This window comes from Rhea pennata, chromosome 11 (assembly GCF_028389875.1).
Source record: "Rhea pennata isolate bPtePen1 chromosome 11, bPtePen1.pri, whole genome shotgun sequence".
NCBI classification, from domain to species: domain Eukaryota; kingdom Metazoa; phylum Chordata; class Aves; order Rheiformes; family Rheidae; genus Rhea; species Rhea pennata.
Window position 1 is genome coordinate 12,063,752 of NC_084673.1, and position 18,249 is coordinate 12,082,000.

The window sequence follows — 18,249 nt, forward strand, 5'->3', positions numbered from 1 at the left end:
GTGTCTGCAATCACCATGGATATTTCTGGTTGCCTTAGGAAATGAATTTTCCACAATGATTTTCAGTGGGGCACTAAAAACAACTTGTGTGCAATCTTTAAAACCCTGTCCAATAGCCTCATTGCTAGGCCTGCAGTCTCATTATAATTCCAGTAATTACAGAAATTAACCTGCTGTTAGGAGGAGGTTGAAATGTCTTTAAACTCCAGATCAGACTAAACCGTTGATCAGACCATATTCACAGTCTTTTACGGGCAAGGCAGGAAGGGTTGTCATGATCTTTAATGATTAACTGAGTGACTGATTTCTGCAATCATTAGAGCCGTGTTAACTTGTATCCCCTACGCAGAAGGTGAACTTTTCCTGCCAAATAGCTAACAAGAAGCAAATAAAGGACTAAAAATGTTTCACCTTCTAAACTATTTAAGTATGCTTAAGTATGATTACTTATTAACGTAGCTACAGGAGGTAATAAAATAATTAATAATCGGTAATGAAATGAAAAACAGATTGTTTGCTGTTTGCAGAATGTAATTCGAAGTGTACTACAATAACTTTAGTATTAATCAGCCACATTACAAGAATAAGATGGCTACAACTGACACGACATTTTCGACCTGACTAGCTTTTCTGCCCCAGAGCTTAGAATATGAATCTGTCCTGCTGGGCCAAAGGCATTTAAAAACAGAAGATAGAAATGGGTGAAAGTCAGGCAAATGTAAATGCTGTATGTGGCTACAGCAAGTTATTGCACCTATTAGTGTAATTCAGAGACTGTGCAGCAGCTCGGGCTTCTCTGGAAGCGGTGTACAGGTATGGGAGGCTACAGCCAAAGACTCTTTCCAGCTGCCTATGGATGTTTTCTGCTCTATTCAGAGCTGGGAGCCTGGGTAGCTTTTGGAAAGCATCCAGAGGACCCCCAACCCACCAAGGCACATGTTCAAGGAAACATGCTCCTGAAATATCAGAAGAAATGGTTCAGCCTGATTTTTATTGGGTTGTGCTTTATAAATTAAATGTTTCAGGCAAGATTTCGACAATCAAGGGAAAATATGTTTATTTCCATCAGCTATGAAGTAGCCCTCAGCCTTCCCTCAGCAAGTTTACCTGGGAGGAGCTCCATTTCCTACTGAAACAGAAGGAAAGAGTAGAAAATCAGGAGGAAATCTCACATTTGCTTTCATAAACTTGTTCCATTTAAACATGGTTATGTTGAATAGCACATCCTGTGTTTATGGCCCACTTTGGGCCCAGGGAGACCAAGCTACTGTGCAAAGCTTCTTCCTGTGCTGCTCTCCAAGGGGGAAAGCTGTTAAAGCTGGTCTAGAGATATATATGTTCCCTGGATGATGTAGGTCTGACAGAAGTCCTTCCACAACACACCCAGTACAACAGTATTTTTGTTAAATCTTTTTGTCTTCAAGCTCTATTGTCAAGCAGCTAAAGCTCAACCATCTAAAGCTATTGGAGCTACTGGTTTGGCTTATGATCTATTGGAGATTTCTCTCTCTGCGCCTGCTCCTTGGTCAGAAAAGAGGGTTGGAAGCACTTTCCCTCTGACGTGAATTCTGAAGGTCACCATCGCTAACTTCTAGGGGTCCTGGGTTGTACTGAGAAATGCAAGGTATCTGCCACTTGCCATTCTTTAAAGTCACCTTGATGTCCTCTAAGCAGCTCTATTCTCTGACAAACTTTTGTCCTATAATTCAAAACTCAATAAGTGCAGTTGCTGTTGCGACAAACATGTCATTTCTTCCTCATGCCAACCAAAGTTCCCCTCTGCAGCAGGCTCAGTCCTATCAAAGTGTTTTACACAGAGATGCATGTACCTGGAGCAGAGCCAAGGGCTCAGAACAATGCAATCTTGCATTAACAAGCTGGCTACACTGATGCCAGATTACTGTCACTGCTACTATGACCTTTGGCATCCCTCATCCCTCCCATCTTTTCTTCTTACTGACTATGTGAGACTCAGCCCGATGATCTCATACTTCCTGGATCTCCAAATGACGATTCAGAGGCTGAAAGGAGTCCATAAGCCCAAAGTACCATATAGCAAGGGCTGAAATAAAGAGGATGAAATGGTGCAAAGAATGATACAAGGGGTCTCGTGAGGATGCTAAGAATATAGATCACTTACAGTGCTATGAGGAGGCACAGGTAATATCAAGTACAGTAGGACAAGGAGACATAGGCCTGTAGAGCACTCTCGGCAAGGGAAAGTCTCAACAAACAGAAAAAGAGATGGGTCTGAATCATTCTGAGTCTGTAACACTTAAAAATGGCTGAAAATGATGGCCTGTAATGGTTGTTTCTGGTTCCTCTTCCCCTCCCTGGAGGGGAGTGAAACAATAATGTCATAAAAGGAAAGAAACAAATGAGAAAAAAGAATGATTCCCAAGTCACCTGGATCAGGAGGCAAACTTCAGAATTACTAACAAGTAGGTGGCACAGAAAGCTTGGCTTAACACAGTCAGCAGAAAAGGTACACAGTGTAAATGATGAGCATGTCTATCATTTCCAAAACACAAGAAAGCAAACTAAGATGATTTTATCAGCTGAGAGGTCTGGAGGATGCTTTTTGGTGACTTTCACTTGGTGAAAACACATACGAAAAGTATATAAAAAGCCTGGACCTAACTTTCTCACCATGTTCTACAGAACTGTTGTCTTGAAGATGGGAAAGGTAAAGATCCATGACTATTCCTCCATCCAAAGTGTGTTCTTCCTTGTTCTCATATGTTTGTTTGCAGCTATTTCTACTTTTTGAGGGGGTTGGATCTTACATCTCCCAAAATTTTATGGCAATGTCATACAAGCACAGATACAGAGCTAACTCACGTTTTATGTACAACCATGACACTGCAGAAAATGGGTTTAGGTTGGCATCTTCCAAAGATGCTTCATCCAGACGAATAGACGTGATTTTTTTGCAGGGAAATTTCCATGGTAAATGTCAACCCTGCAAATTTCATGAGTTTCCAGTGGGAAAGACACTGCTAAGGGCCATCTCTCTGGATCACAGCTGTAAACCATCTGGGATATTACCTTATTGGCTCCATAGATGGCCATCCCTATGCATGGGATGGATGGGATTCAACAGGGCCTCTCTCTGTTTGGACACAGTCCCTCTGTCCAAAAGCTCTGCATCTGGGAGTGAAGCTCTCCTGAGAGGTAAGCTGGCAGCTTCCCAGTGGCTTCCTTAGCTGAACGGTCCCTTCAGATGTCAGCTGAGAGGATCCTTTTAATGGGATCCTTTGAGGATACTGGACATACGGAGATTTGTTGGCTACTTAAATCAGTCATCTTTGTTTTATTTTGGCCTCTCACTCACTACTACCATCTCCCACCTGCTGCCCAGTGATGTTTTTTAAAATCATCTTTACTAACAAATTTTCTGCATTGCACCTAGATACTTCTTTTAAGTTTGGTCTGTACCTCTAAGTTGGTCACAACCACTCTGCCTCACAAAAAGAGAGGAAAATTTTTTATCCACACTTAGTGATGGCAGGCAAGAAAGACTTAGAAATTCTCCAAGAAGCATTAGACAAACCTTAGAGTGAGGGCTACAAGAACTTCCTAGTAACATCTATGGTGAGGTCTGCCTGGCTTTCATTAAAGAACTGCAGAAAAAGGATACAGTAACTCCCAGACAAATCCCAATAGATCAACTGCCTGTAGCCAGGACTATCAATTATGATGCAGAGATCTGTGATCCACCCTGATGAAAACCTACCCTGAAAACAGCTCTGCCCCGCAGAATCCCCTGTCTAAATGGAGAGAAGGATGAAGAGAAGGAAAGGATGGAGCAAGCCCTGATAGAACAAACACTGCAGGAACGCCTTTCAGTGACCAGCAGTTTTTCCAGGGCAGCCATTTCTTTTAAATGTGATAGGAAGCATTGCTGCTGTCTACATTTGAGGTAAGAGGACACCTGCTGATTTTTTTCTTGTTCACGCAAGCAAGCAATCAAATCTGAAGTAAGTATCCTTGCCATCGTGTCGATAAGGAGTGCTCTTTTTTTGGCTAGGAGGATAGCTCTCCAAAGACCGCAGCTCAACCTGGGCTTGTCACTAGTAGTTTTACTGCTGGCATGTATACTTAAAAATGCCAATAGTTATTCTTCTGCCTCCTCTTTTTTTGTGGCTTCAACCACCTGGCTTGTCAGTGGTTTCAAGAAGAGCTAATTAGAGGCTGAAACACAGCCAGTGAAATACCTTCATTGTGTAGCAAATGCTCTGCCTGGAAATATTCAATGGAATAAAGATGAAGAGCAAATATGGCGATGCATCGTATTTGCAAACTCCCTGAAAGCCCATCACTCTTTGAGGATTTCTCCTTGAGTGGGTGCTTCCGGGCAGGAATATTAGCAGCGAATATAAAACAGGTGATGGAGAGGATGGGGAAGAATCAGAATTCCCAAGCTGCAGAGACATCAAAGGTGGGTTAGTCTTCTAAGTTTGGGCCTGATAAAGATCGGCATTGGCTTGAAAAAGTATCCAGAAATTTGGAGTCCTGGCTGGTTCTCCAGCCTGACTCCAATTCCAGCATACTCTCACATGGAGTGCTCCCATTTCCATTTCTGTTCCCACTTTGTCTTGTTCAATTACCATGAGTGCCAGCTTTCTGCATGGTCTTACCCTATTGTTTCAGTAATTTCAGTTTTGCAGTACTTGGACAAGAACTAAATGAAGGTGTGTGTGTGTGTGTAGGGGGGCTTGATGATAAACTGAAACTTGAGCCTCTGATATTTTTTCAGCTGGGTTCTGTTCACATAACTGTCCAAAACTATGTGAATCCTGAATTTGTACTGATTTGCCAATCCCTGAAAAGGACATAGTTGCTTTGAAGGACCAGCTCTGATCCTTCGCTCATGCCAATGACCTGGAAAACAGTCCTCTGATCTCTCTAGGGGCCAGGTTAGTGCTATTGTTCTCGATGGAGGTGGAAGACCATCAGCCGGCCTCCTCTGGAGTCCTTCTGCCGTGAACCTGGTGCTCAGATCACAACTGCAAAAGCAAATTGGTAGAGAGAGTCCAAGAAACAAGACAGAGGCATTCAACACACAATCATGGCTGTGGTTCTCCACTAGGCCTCCGCTCGCCTGCTGTGACCTCCATTCCAGCGAGGTGACTGGGCGTTGTCCTCCCAAAAGTTACTGCAATTCTGCCAGATATTTGCATACAGCCCCACAACAATTTTAAACAGCGCATTAATATGCAAGGGAGAAATATAAAGGTTCCAGAACCAAGAACAAGGACAAAACTTTTCAATTTGATTCAATAAATATAAACAAGGAGCAGCATGCTACAGTAAGTGATTTCTCCATACAGCCTAGATTAAATCAGCTCGGCGGGAGGGGGCATGAGCATGGGGTAGTAGTGGCTGTCAGGAAGGAAGCTGCCAGAAAGGCTGATCCGAAGCCAGAAGGGAAAATGTAGGTGATGCCAGGCACTAATTTATTGCCAGTTGCTGCTTCCGATTGCTCGCTTCCTACCCACCCTCTTTGCCTGAGTGCACAAAGCAGCAGCTGCTGGCAGCTGTGGGTAACACTGCATCAGTGCCTCCCCCCACCCCTTGCTGCCCCATGCCTGGGGAGACCAACGGTGGAGGCTGCCTGTCCCCAGGGGCACAGCAGAGCGGGACCTTTTTCATCAGCAAGCCTGGCATCCCGTGGCATATCTGGGTTCATGCAGCGTGCTAGCAATGTGGAGTGGAGCATTTACAGGTTAGAGGAAGAAGAAAGGAGAGAGAAGACCACTGATGGAGCAAACCAAAATAGCCAGAGCTGCATGCACATTTCCACTGGCTAATGGTCATGCAGAGGGACAGAGGAAAAAATGAGCAGTCAGGACTGTTTTTCTTTCCTCCAACTAACTGCAGCAACCTGCCATCCAAGCCCTCCCTCCCTTGGCCCTCAAGAACCGCTGCAGTTGAGACCTGAGCTGAGGACCCCAGTGAGTAGCATCCAGCCTCTTGGAGTGCTGCAGGGCTGCATGCTACCCACTCCTGGTCCCAGCACAGCTCTCTCGTGTGGCGTTTCTTCACTGCCCCCTCCCTCCCTGGCCTTGGCCATGGTGCTCACCTTCATCTCTTGGGCCTCCAGCACCTTCTTGCCATCCCAAGCCCAGCTGCGCTTGGTGAAGTAGTTGACTGTGGCAAATTCGATCAGCGCAGAAAACACAAAGGCGTAACAGACGGCTATGAACCAGTCCATGGCCGTCGCGTACGCCACCTTAGGTAAGGAGTTTCTTGCGCTGATGCTTAGGGTGGTCATGGTGAGGACAGTGGTGACACCTGTGGAAAGAGTAGGAAACAGGGATGCTGACAAATCTCACACACATCATACCCCTCAGCATGTCTATCCTATTACCAAGGCAGAACCAGCAAGCAAATTTGTCATGGGTCACACTGGCCTGGCCCACAGCTGTGCCCCGCCCCCCAGAGCAGGAGATGCCACCATACACGCAAGGAGTATGGTCCGGCCTCTGTCACAGGGGCTTCAATGCATATGGCCCTCACCTATATCAGAGATGATATGTCCATGGCAGCGACACATGAGACAATAATTGCCAAGGTTAAGAGGGCAGGACACAGGCCAGGATAAAAAATTGAATTCTGTTCCCTTCTCTGTCACTGACATGCAAGATAGCCTTTGGCAGGTCACCTCACATCTTTGTGTCTCAGTTTCTCCTCAGACCACTTGGTTGGCATTTCTGTCATCTAACTAGGGATGCTGTCCCCTAAGTTACGTGATCAATGTTCCTACTGTCATTAAGGGAGCCCTACTCAACACGAGTCCATGATGCAGTTCATAGAATCACAAAATAGTTTGTGATTCCCACACCAGATGGGAACTAGCCCAGCCCTGGCTCAAATCAGGGCCTTGTCTGGCAGCATTTTGAATAACTCCTATTTATATGACCAATGACTAACACCTACATTAGGATGAGATGAACCAGCCCTAAACTCTCATCTACTATATCTCAGCTCACTGTAAAGGAGTTGTGGCTCCCAAGTCGACACATGCGTTTACTCAGGGGAGTTTAATGCCTTGTCTGCTAGTAGTGAAAGTTCCCTAAAGCTAGATCGATCCAGCTCCCTCCCATGGAGTCTGTCATGGAGAAGCTTCTGCTTTCTACTATGGTAAAATAACACTAATAAAATAATGGCTGAAGAGGAGTTTGTGATCTTCACAGAGGAGCAGAAACTAGGCCGTCACACAACATAGTTCTCAGAACATTTTGAAAATCATGTTTTGTGAACTACATAGATGGATGGCAGGACCTCGGTCCTGCCAGCATGACCAGGTGCGAGTGAGTGGCTCAAGCTGCCAGAATGAGTGTCACAACGATTCTCTAAAAAATGACTTGTCGAAAAATGCCTTTTAAAGCTTTTTTGTTAAAGCAAACAACCATCGCTGTCCATTTTCTCTAATAATATACTTTTCAATTAAAAATGCATTAAAAATATTATAAAAATATTGACTTATTTTCACTTCCTTCAAACCACACTCCCGGTAATTGAACAGTTTCAGCAACACTGTTTATAATACTTTCTGTGGAGAAAAAAGATGGAATAAGCAATTGCCATTAAAAAAAATGAGAACTCCAAAGCAAGGCAATTTGAGAGCCTAGACATTTTTCACAATATCCTACGAAAGGTAGGTTTTAATTTTTCAGTCAGCTCTTTCCTGCTGACCCTGAGCTTAGCTGCTGCTTGAGGAAACCTGCCTAACTAAAAATACCAGGATAAAACAAGAGGCAGTCAAATATGCTTGACGAAAGGCTTGCTCCAGGCATCAGGAGTGCATGGACATCCAGAACTGATGTAGCCACAGGAGCCTGTGGGGCCTGGACAGACAGCAGGGCTGGGGTGCGAGCTGCGTGGGGTGATATTGCAAAGGATGCATGGAGACATGAGCGGAGAAAGTTCATGGATGAGTCTCCATAAGACTGACCTAGTCCTATTTCCCATATAACTTCTCTCTGAGCAACTTTTTTTCCTTCTGCTGGATGAAAACAACAAAACATAGGTGCTAAGGGAGCTGTACCCACCTATTCTTCACTGTTAACGCTGTTCAATGCAGTTCTCAGGGGCAAACCGCTTTTGGCCATATGGGCCACTCTACTCTGCAGCTGCACTTGGCCCTGGGAATCGCTGTCAGATTCCCCTGACTGGTGAAGGGAGGGCAGCCCAATGCCGGCATGGCAAAACCACGGCGCACCGCAAAATTTAAAGCTTGTTCACTACCTAAGCTGCACAGCACCAGTAAACATGGAAATTGTCATGATTCCATTTTAGTCAATTTAGGAGGCTGCAAAACAACCTGTGACCCTCCCTGTGTCCTAGGGACAAGGCCCAGGCCTGCGTAGAGGAGCTGCGTTATGGGGTCAAGCAGGAAGGACATCAGCTTTGTTGGGTTTTGAGAGACTACTTCTGTTATGACTCTTGCCGCAGATAAAACGTTTTAGGATCTTTTACACTTTTTGGCCTTATTTAGAAACATCACCAGGTGGCCACATATATCTCCTTTCTGCCTGATAACTTTTGCCCAATATATTCTCTGTTAAGTGGTATCTCCACAGCACTACTGCTTCCAGGAAACACGTTCCTGCCTGGCTTCAGCAGAGCACAGTATTGGGATGGAGAAACAAGGCCACAGCCAGAACTTGCAGTCATCTGCTGTGAATATGAATCTGCCGTGGATAGGAGAGGAGAATAAACTGGCTCCATCGGCCTTGGCATTTCGGATGTGCTGGTGTGCACTCTCCTTTTTACCTATACCAATCTTGTGCGCAGGCTCCACCTGCTCCTGCGGCAGAGGAGTGTTGCAGGCAAAGATCCTGAACTCAGGGCCTTGGCAGGTGAGTGCAGAGGAATTCTGTTATCAAACATCTACTACAGCTGTTAATATATGTGCAATGCCAGCCTAACATTTTACCTCAGAGTGGGATCTAAAACCAGCCAAAGAAAACAACAACAATATATTCAAGATGCAGTTGTACTGCCTCAACCCAGGAATCTGTTATGAAGAGGTCTGACCAGAGGCATATCTGTGGTTTCAAAGGGAGATCCTTAAATGCTTCCCCACACACCTGCCCTCTTCCTAGCTCAAAAGCCAAGAGAGATAAGCAGACATGGCGAAATGCATACAATCAGAAGACTGACATCTTGATTATTATTAATATTTATGGCTGGGCTTGTAGCAGGAACATGTACAGGTGTGTTTCTGCAGCAGTTTAGGGAAAGCAGGAGCATGAGGAGGACATGGGGAGCTATTTTGGGAAGTGGCTGGCAGGTTCGCTGATGCCAGCCAAGGCCTAGAGACTACCAGCTCTGGTGTCCATTCCTCATCTCATAGCCGCTCCCTGGAGCCAGTCTCTTTCCTCAGCCTTTCTGTTCTCCTCACAGCTCTTCCACTTTCCAGCCCTGCTCCAAGCAGGATGTGTCTAGCCAGAGGTCAGGGCTCTTGAACATTTGGCTTTGCTGCCAGCTACATTCATGGAAGGATGAACAGCCCCCAGGAGCGCAAGCCAGCGAAGTCGCTGCAAGGTGCAACACATCAGCTCCTTGCCCCTCCTCACCGCAGGGTGCACCCTGCTGGCTGCCCTTGCGTGCCGGCACCTGCCGGCGAGTGCCCAGGTGCCGTGGTGGAGGCATGGATCGGACCAGGAAGCAGAGCCCACTTCATACACCAAATTGCTCAGTGCTACAGTTTGAGGTGAAACAACATTTTATTGTGGTTTGTGTTGCCTCTATTCCCCTACCTGACAGGATACGACCGTACTCACAGACTCACCAAAAACGGTCCGGGCAGGAACAGACTCCCTGTTAAGCCAGAAGGACACCTGTGACAGGATGACCGTCATGATGCAGGGCAGGTACGTCTGGATCACAAAGTACCCGATCTTTCTCTTGAGGTGGAAGTGCGTAGTCATGACCACATATTCCCCTGCAAGACAGTGGGTCACAGCAGCAGGACAGTGTTTATTTCCCAGAATGGGGCCAGCTGAACACCAGCCTATCTCCGCAGTGCTAAGGTCTGTCTTGGGCAAACTCTCAAACCCTCTGGGTCCATGTGAGATGAAAGTGCAGCTTGTGTGTCACATTAGCGCTGGCGAGGTGTGCCATGACCTCATGGCACTGCTAGCTGCCCTCACAGCCGTACAGGAGAGGGATACATGCTGCAGCACGTCACCGGCTAAACTGCACACGCCACGCGCACAAGGGTTGTGCTGGGCCAGGTGCTAGCCTGGGCTTAAGCCCACGGTGGCTTCCACCAGCTGGGAGGGCAGCGCACTAGTTCTTTCAAAGCGCTTTTCTGAGGACTTCTTTAATTTGCTGCCAGTGGGGGCGGAACACAGGCAGGTCAATGCCAATGAACAGAGGCATAGCTTTCCCTTTTCCACCCCGGTATGAGACGCACCTTGGATTTGCTCCTGACACAGCTTCCCCTCCCTGTTCTCCCCAGCCCAGGTGGCCACCTGAGCCATTGTGGGTAAGGCCCTTAAAACTAGAGAGACCTTAACATTGTGTGAATAGGCTTTCAGGGCAAAGGATTTTGTTTTCTATGACAATCCTGCAAATATTCCACCTTTCCTCACTTTACCATCTCAAAAATCAGGACAGGTTCTGTATTAAAAGTTTGAGCTGCAAACCACAGGACCAGCTGTCTCTGTTTTCCTTCATTGCCCTATCCCTCCACTCAAAATGAGGCACTGAAGCTTTGGATATTTTGTTATTATTCTGCCTTTTTGTTGTGAGCATGGCTCTGCTAAGTCATTATGCATAGGAGCCTTTAGCAGCTTTCTTGCCATTTCAGGTTATTCATCTGTACATTTTGCTACAACTTAAGTCAGAGATGGGCCTGATATTATGATGGTTAGTTCCCTAGACTCCTCACATTTCCCCAAGGGAGATGATAGGAGTTGTTACAGACAGACACTATTAAAATCAAGTGAACCAGAGAGGAAATATCCTCAAATGAGCAAACTACTGCAAAAGTAGTTACTGGTGCATACAGAAGCCGAGGAGGGGGGGGGGGAGAGAAAGTAAAAAACCAACCAAACAAACAAAACAAGAGAGAGAAATACACAAGATAACAGAAGCTACCTGGATTCAGAGGAAAAGGGAGGAGCAGCAGATGGGAGAGAAAGATGATTAATAATGGTCATTAATCAGAGGAAACATTTGTTTGGGAGAATCTTCTAATAGTTATGACAATATTTGTCCAAGAAGATGCAGTGAAAATCATATTGAACATCATGTTACATTCACCTCCCCTGCTGCAATACTCTCCTGAGGGACTGAAAAGAGATCCAAGACAAATGAATCCATGGTACTAAGGACCAACTGGGCAAGATGGGGCAAATTTTCCACACCACAAATCATTTTTTGATGACTGAAACCACAATTTTCCACAGGGTATAGGCAATAAGGCTCTCCCCAGTGGAAGCTACAGAAACCTAAGCACTTTACTGCTTCTTGGTGATTACCCCAGACATCCCCAACTACATTCTCCAAGAGCATGTGGCTTGGGAAGTACGGCAGTGTTTCATTGCCTACAGGCACTGCCTCTACAAATTGTGGTATTAAAAGCCCTTGGGTTCACCACACCTGACAGAGCACTCAGTCCAGGCATCCCTTCCTGGTCCTACAAGGACCACTGTACCTGTGCTGGATCGAACCATCTCTGTGCCAACAACATGGCCCAGCAGGTCGTACTGGTTCAGTCGTGATCCCCCCTTTGCTACTTCTACTGATTTATCCTTCCCGAGTGTCCAGGTGTAGATTACCTCTGTCTTCGTGTAGGCATCTGCAGAGCAGAAAGAAGAAAGAGGTTCATGAGGTTCATGCTTCTGAATGATCTAAAATATACCAAAATTAGCCTGCAGCCAAATTAATCCCTACTCTGTATTCCTCAGAGCCACATAGATGAGCACTGCCAAGCATGGCTAGAGACAAAGCCAGTTTAGAAAATGTTAATCAAATGAGTAAGAGAGAGCTAGAGTTTCTGGAAGGGAACTGGAAGGCAGAGAGGGGCAGAGCTATGTCGTACAGAGCAACGCCTGGACAGGTTAACACTGCAAGGGCTGGCTCCAAGCAGAGGTAAAACAGGAAGCTGCCCAGGCCAGCAAGCTGTGAGGGAGCAAGACAGCCACAGCCCTGCCCGGCCAGAGCCCTGGAGACCCATGGTAGCAGCTGCTGGCAAGAGGAACATCAGAGTAGGGGTAAAGGATGCTCCTCATAGTTAGCTCCTCCCAGCAGAAGCTTGGCTGTCTTGAAGCTCTCCTGCTCCCCTGGGCCAGTGGGACTCTTCCTCCAACTTCAGCTCCCTCCATGCTGCTTTTTGTATGCACTTGAACACCCGTGGTGATAGGCCTCCCTCAGCTCTGACATCCTCCTTTAGGGTTCAGGTGCAATGTCACATGCAGAACGCCAGCCCAGGTAGCTGAGATCCCTGAGTTTGCCCAAAGAAGAGGCCTGAGGGTTAGCAACCTGTTTTCTGGAGACCACAGGCTCAGGCTCCCTTTGTTCTCTGGAAAGTTGTGCTCACTGAATTAAAACCAGAAGCATCACTCTAATCCTCGCAAAGAAACTATCTTTCTCCTGCTCTTGAACTTTCTTCCCCAGGGAGGTAGCCTGCATTCAGCACCAATAGGTGCCTGCTCCCTGTGCTGCTTTGCCCCCTTTTTGCATGCCCCCACTTGCCAGCCTGCAGGCCACTCTGCCAGGCAGTGAGGGAATGCAGTGCTGAGATAAGCCTGCCTGCACATTGCCACAGAGACAGCACACGAGCTGCTGAGCCACTGCGAGGTGGCGCTGGGCCCAGAGCCGAGGCACCCCTCTAGGGACTTGCAAGTTCCCCCCTCTACCCCACTTCCCCAGCTTGCCATACACAAATGCCTCTAAAATACACATTTATAACCACATGCACAAGCATTTGTGGCCAGACCCCTGCTTGTCCCTTTATCTGCTCCCTTTCCCAATACCACCTGCACACTCTGTACTGTCAGCCCTATACCCTATGCTTTTCAGAAATTTTCAGAAATGCTATGGTCTCCCCAACAAATCCAAGCCTTATGTCCACTCTGTGCAACCTTTTATGCAGGAACAAAGTTCACCATTCAAGGCTGAAGAAGCTTTTGATTCATCAGAGCTGATTCCATTAGCTTCTCCTATTAAGACACTAAGATACTATCTGTTTGGTTCAGCAACAGGTCAGTTCAGCTCAGGGAATCTCTCAGATCCTGCTTTGTGGAAGATTGTTTCTGAGGATAAACAGATTTCTCTGAAATTTTTAAAACAATCATTGTTATCTCTGCTCTGTAGGTTTAGCAAACCTGTCAAAAGCTAAGTAGGTACTGTAAGAAGCAGAGTGAGTGATTTTGATGATCAGCCAATGTTTCTGAGCATGCCACAGTGCTATCTAAGCACTTTTGATAAGGCCAGCAGCTCTAGCTTGATGTGCAACACTGTTTTCCAGCCTCTCCTTCCAGCTCTTTAGATGTTCCTGCAGAAATCTGTTTTCCTTCAGGCTTTGCTTCGTACAGCTCTGCCAATGCACTTCCACTGATGGGTAGCATTCTCTGCCATGTGAGTCGAGATTCACCCATGGCCAGCCTCAGTCAACAGAGGAAATGTGCCCACGGTTTCACTGCTGGCCACTTTGCCATCATGCCTGAAGATACTGTAGTCTATTAATCTGGTCCTCTGGGATAGAGGGCCTCTGGTGTCACGTAGCCAAGGCATAGGAACTTGAATCCAAAGCTACTTGGTTCTGCTTAATGTCAAAGCTTGCAGTGCAGTCTAGTACAGTCCGAACAGGGACAGTTCCTTGACATTTAGTAGAGATAATTCCAGTAACATCTTCTGCTACCCCAGTGTCAGACAGTTGCCATACAAACGTCTACAACTGGCTCAGAAAGAGTGGTTCTCTGCTGTGTACATCCGCCTCCTAGGGAGTACAGAGGTCGATAAAGCTATCATGTCCACTGCACTCCGGTCCAAGGAACAGTGTGAGCACAAGGCCTGTAGGTGGGCAGCTGAAGCTGTTTTATGCGCCTAGCCCTCCATTTCTCCAGTGAGCTCTCTGCCTTCCCTCTCTGTGTGGCTACCACCGTGGCTCAGGGCCAGGAGGTCACTGAGGAGACATTCAGCTTCCTGGGATCGCTAGAAAGTGGTCACTGAGGCAAATTCAGCTATCTTTTAAAGAACACATGCAGTGAAGTAGAGGCACAACAGCACTGCCGTTCTATGTACAAATTTAACCCACCACAAACTTCTTGCAAATGAGCAGCTCCTAGTTGTAGAGAGCTTTTCAGTATGTACAGTTTTAATCCTACTCTATTATACCAGAAGTGCGCTCAGATGCTATTCTGATGGACTCTTTAGAAATACCCATACAAATATTAATCAAGAGCAGTTCTTTGAGATGCTTTTCTCAAAAATTCCATCATTCAGAGGCTGAATCAGTAAAATAATAATAATAATAATAATAGAAAAACAGAAGAACCGCAAGGGATGTTCCAGTAGAAATACATGTATTAATCTCTTTTCTTCACCAAGAAACATTATAAGCAAGTAGATGTGCAGTAATCTGCCTTCATGAAAGTCTTATAATAATCCCAGAGTTTAGGCCTGAGGTATGAGGTTTAACAATCCTTCTCACAAGGTCAATTAACATTAATAATTCATCCTTCTCTAAGGCTTGCTAATTTACTGGCCTTGGTGATGTCCTGTGGCAATAAGTTCCATATTTAATTAGATGCTGCATAAGAAATTACTTCCTTTTAGCAGTTTTGAATAATCCAGTTTCATGGATGCCTCGTGTCATGAGGCAGAGAGCAGATGCACATGATAAACATGATCTCTTTTGGTGTCAATCAAACTTTCCAGTTTTCTCCTTAGTTAACTGCAAATCCTAAATGGTTATAGGATAGGAAGTATCAGTTTAGAAAGGCTGTGCTTTGTCTGTTTTCTCAGAATTTGAAGGGAGATCATTGGTGGGGGCTCATTCAGCTTATTTAGCTGGAAGCAGACAACTCTTCCATTTAACACAGGTGTAGGTTGACAGCAGCACTTAGTTTGTAGGACCTGCAGAGCTGAACCGGGAAATTATTTCCAAATTATGGTGAACTTCAGTGGTTTGGAATTTGGTTCTCACTCCCTTTGGATCAAAAACAAAAGAAAAAAAAATGTAATTTGCGCACAAGGGAGAGGAGGGAACCTTGTTCCCAGGCAAGATATGGAGAAGCCCAGACAGTAGCAGCAAATCTGGAAAGCTGGAAGCTTTTTTCAGTTTGGCATAAGCCTGCAAATCCTCCCTAAACCAGAACCCTTGTTTTTAGGTCCAGGACCTTTTGCTTGCATGTGGCCTGCCTTACAGACTGGAGCTTGCCAGATCCACAGGAGTCTGTAGCTGGAGAAACCAGAGCTTTCAGACTCCCAGCAGATTGGCAGGAGTGGTGCAAGGAAGCTGGACATGACACTGGCAGCAGACGTCACTGCTGTCTTCCCAGATTTGAGTCCCATGCCCCAAGAATCACCTGGTGATGAATGGAAAGCATCTCTGAGTTCTCCACCAAGGCAGGTCCTGCTAAGGCAGTGCTGAAGAGGCAGCATCACCTACTGAACGCAGGGAAGGCAATGAGAAACTGCTCTTCTCACTTACTTATCTAGCAAATTTACAGAAAATCACAGGTGCATAACTCATCCTGCAAGTCTGAACCACCCATAGGTACGCTCTCTCTTCGTTCCTGATGATGTCAGAAAATGCATGTGTGAAATACTTTGGTCATGTTATCACTAGCAATAATGCCATAATTAATAACACTGTTAATAAAATACCCGAACACACTAGCCACACAAAGGACTGTTCTTTAGCTCTGTACACACCTCCTCACAGGGGCTGATCAGGGTACTTACAGCTCCCAAATTTCAGCGGGCAAGCATGCACGTCCATTGGGAAGTCTTCCAGGTGCATGGGGCACTCTGCGTGAATCGTTAGCCTACAACACAAAGAACAGGCATGATCAAAAACACATGGCCATGGAAGCTCCCACCTGGCCCTTCTGTCACGGCATCTTTGCCCTGCATCTGTCAGAGGTGACAAAAGCTTCAATGTGGTCACTAACTGTAGGTCTCTGGGCAACACGCCATCAGCTGTAGAGAGAACAGCAGGCATGCAGATCTGGCCACCTTTCCCATTTTATAAACTCAACCCTATTGACAGAGTTCATCTTTATTCACTCAGTGCAATCGGAAAATCTGCCAAAGCCCAGGATTTCTGTTTGCTTATGCACTGTGCACAAAGAGCTCATTAATGCTTGGTGCAACCTGTGCCAGGGGACAATTCATGGACCATGCTGGAAAGCAAAGGGAAAGGACTTCCAGTGACACAGAACATGGCCTTTTCTTCCAGATGGTTGGAAGGAGCTGAGGGCTGATAGATTATTTAGTCAGGAAACTGCACTGTTGCTGGGCTTGTTGAAAAAAAGTTAGTCACTGGAGCAAAACAGAGTTATGAAGTCACAGCTGTTGTACCAAGGTGCAAGGTGCACCTCTGAGCATGGGGGTTAGGGGGAGAGGAGCAGCTTAACCTTCACGGCTCTTCCCTTTCACCCATGGCACTGCAGAGGATGTACGCAGGAAAATGCACAACCATGTGTCCTGGGGGGGGGGGTAGGACACCTTGTGCATGTTACACATCCATCAAATCTTTCTCTGTGGGATACCTTGTCATGAAGTGGTTTCTTGAGGGAGGCACAATTATAAGAGCGAGCTAGAGAACATACAGCCAGACGTAAAAGGATCTCTTGCAAATGTTCTAATAAAGAGTAGGTCTAAACTCATGCTCTTTCTTGGAATAATGTAAAACCAGCAGCTTTTGAAGGAGAACAAGACATGTCAAATATCATCTCCTCTAAAGGATTTGTTTGGTCAGTAAAGGAAACCACTTCTGATGGCTCGGCAAAATAACAAATAAAACATGGCAGGAGCAACAGACAGATGCAAAGGGCAAGTGAATAGAACTAAGGCTGAAGGTGGCTTGTGGAAAAGTCAGGTCAAAAGGAATAGGGGAAAGCTTCTCTTGAGATATTTTCCTTTAACTAGCAAATAACATTTTAACAAACTGAAAAGCTTCAGGAAAGTTATTCTTTACAGAGAAAAACTCAGGCTTAGGTGAATACAAAACAAATAAAAAATAAAATTTGGGTTTCTTTCATGTGAAATAACCTTAAAAGATTTTGGAAAAGAAGTTGTTTTTTAAAGCTGGTATTGAAGAGTTTTGTTGGACAAAAACAAGCACTTCCCAAATCACTCTAAGTATCTTTTTGGGAAAACAAAATAGAAATGATGTGGTTCGGGAGCTCCGGGGGCCTCAGCAGCCACACAGCCTGGGCACCTGATGGCTCTCTCGTGCACAGCCAACCTGCCCAGCTCGGGCCCTGCGAGGACAGGCGCTGCAGTGATGGTTGTTGCAGGGCGGCAGATGGTGCTGTGACAAGCAGGACCCACGCTCTGTGCAAGGCATGAGAAAAACAGCCGCACAACCGCTTGCTACTGGCTGTGAGTGCACTGAAGAGACTGCGGTGGAAACTCTCTGCCAGCTAGGGAGTTTGCTGTGGCAGGTGAGGATGCGAATCTTGCGATTTCAGAGCTGGATACTGACCCACACTCAACCTACACTCAACCCTGAAGATCATGGTAGCTTTAACCCCTAAGAATCCTTATCTTCCCGCAGGGCTAAGAAAAGCTCCTGGTAAGAGCTTCAGAGCATTCCTGCCCCTGCACTTCCCTTAGCTGCTTTTTGGTGGATCCCAGCATAGTGCACAACCCAGGATACACCACCAGAGAAACTCCTTTCTCTAGTCCTCCATGTCTCCCTTTCACTCTATCAAATCTGTAAGACTTGAAGACGTATGTGCTTCTTGTAAAAGATCTGAGAGCTGGCATCCCTGACCAGACCTCCCCGAAAGGGAGTTGCAGAGACATTGCATCAAGAAGCAGAGAGGCAAAGACAGAAGCTGCCATAACTTCAGTGGGGCCAAACACTCCTGCATGACCAGGAGCACCCACAGCAGGAGTTTAAAATCCAGATTGTGCCTCAGTGAATTTGCCCTTTGCAATGTCAGGGAGTGGAACAATTGCAGTGGTCACAGGGGTATAGCGCAGCAGATTACACTGTGGGGCAATCTAAGACCTATTCTTGTACAAGCTTGGCAAAGGAAAGAGAAAGTACAA

The 18,249-nt window shown here is 46.1% G+C and overlaps 1 protein-coding gene across 3 annotated transcripts in view; it reads right to left on the minus strand.

The window, feature by feature from the left end:
- Positions 1-18,249, minus strand: part of GABRA3 (gamma-aminobutyric acid type A receptor subunit alpha3) — a 77,787-nt gene that overhangs the window by 5,546 nt on the left and 53,992 nt on the right. For all 3 annotated transcript variants that reach the window (XM_062584529.1, XM_062584531.1, XM_062584530.1), the window contains 4 exons: positions 15,931-16,013; positions 11,675-11,818; positions 9,803-9,955; positions 6,086-6,297 (listed from right to left, as the gene is read on the minus strand). In XM_062584529.1, the coding sequence (XP_062440513.1) occupies positions 6,086-6,297; positions 9,803-9,955; positions 11,675-11,818; positions 15,931-16,013 (592 nt within the window). The remainder of the gene's footprint in view (positions 1-6,085; positions 6,298-9,802; positions 9,956-11,674; positions 11,819-15,930; positions 16,014-18,249) is intronic.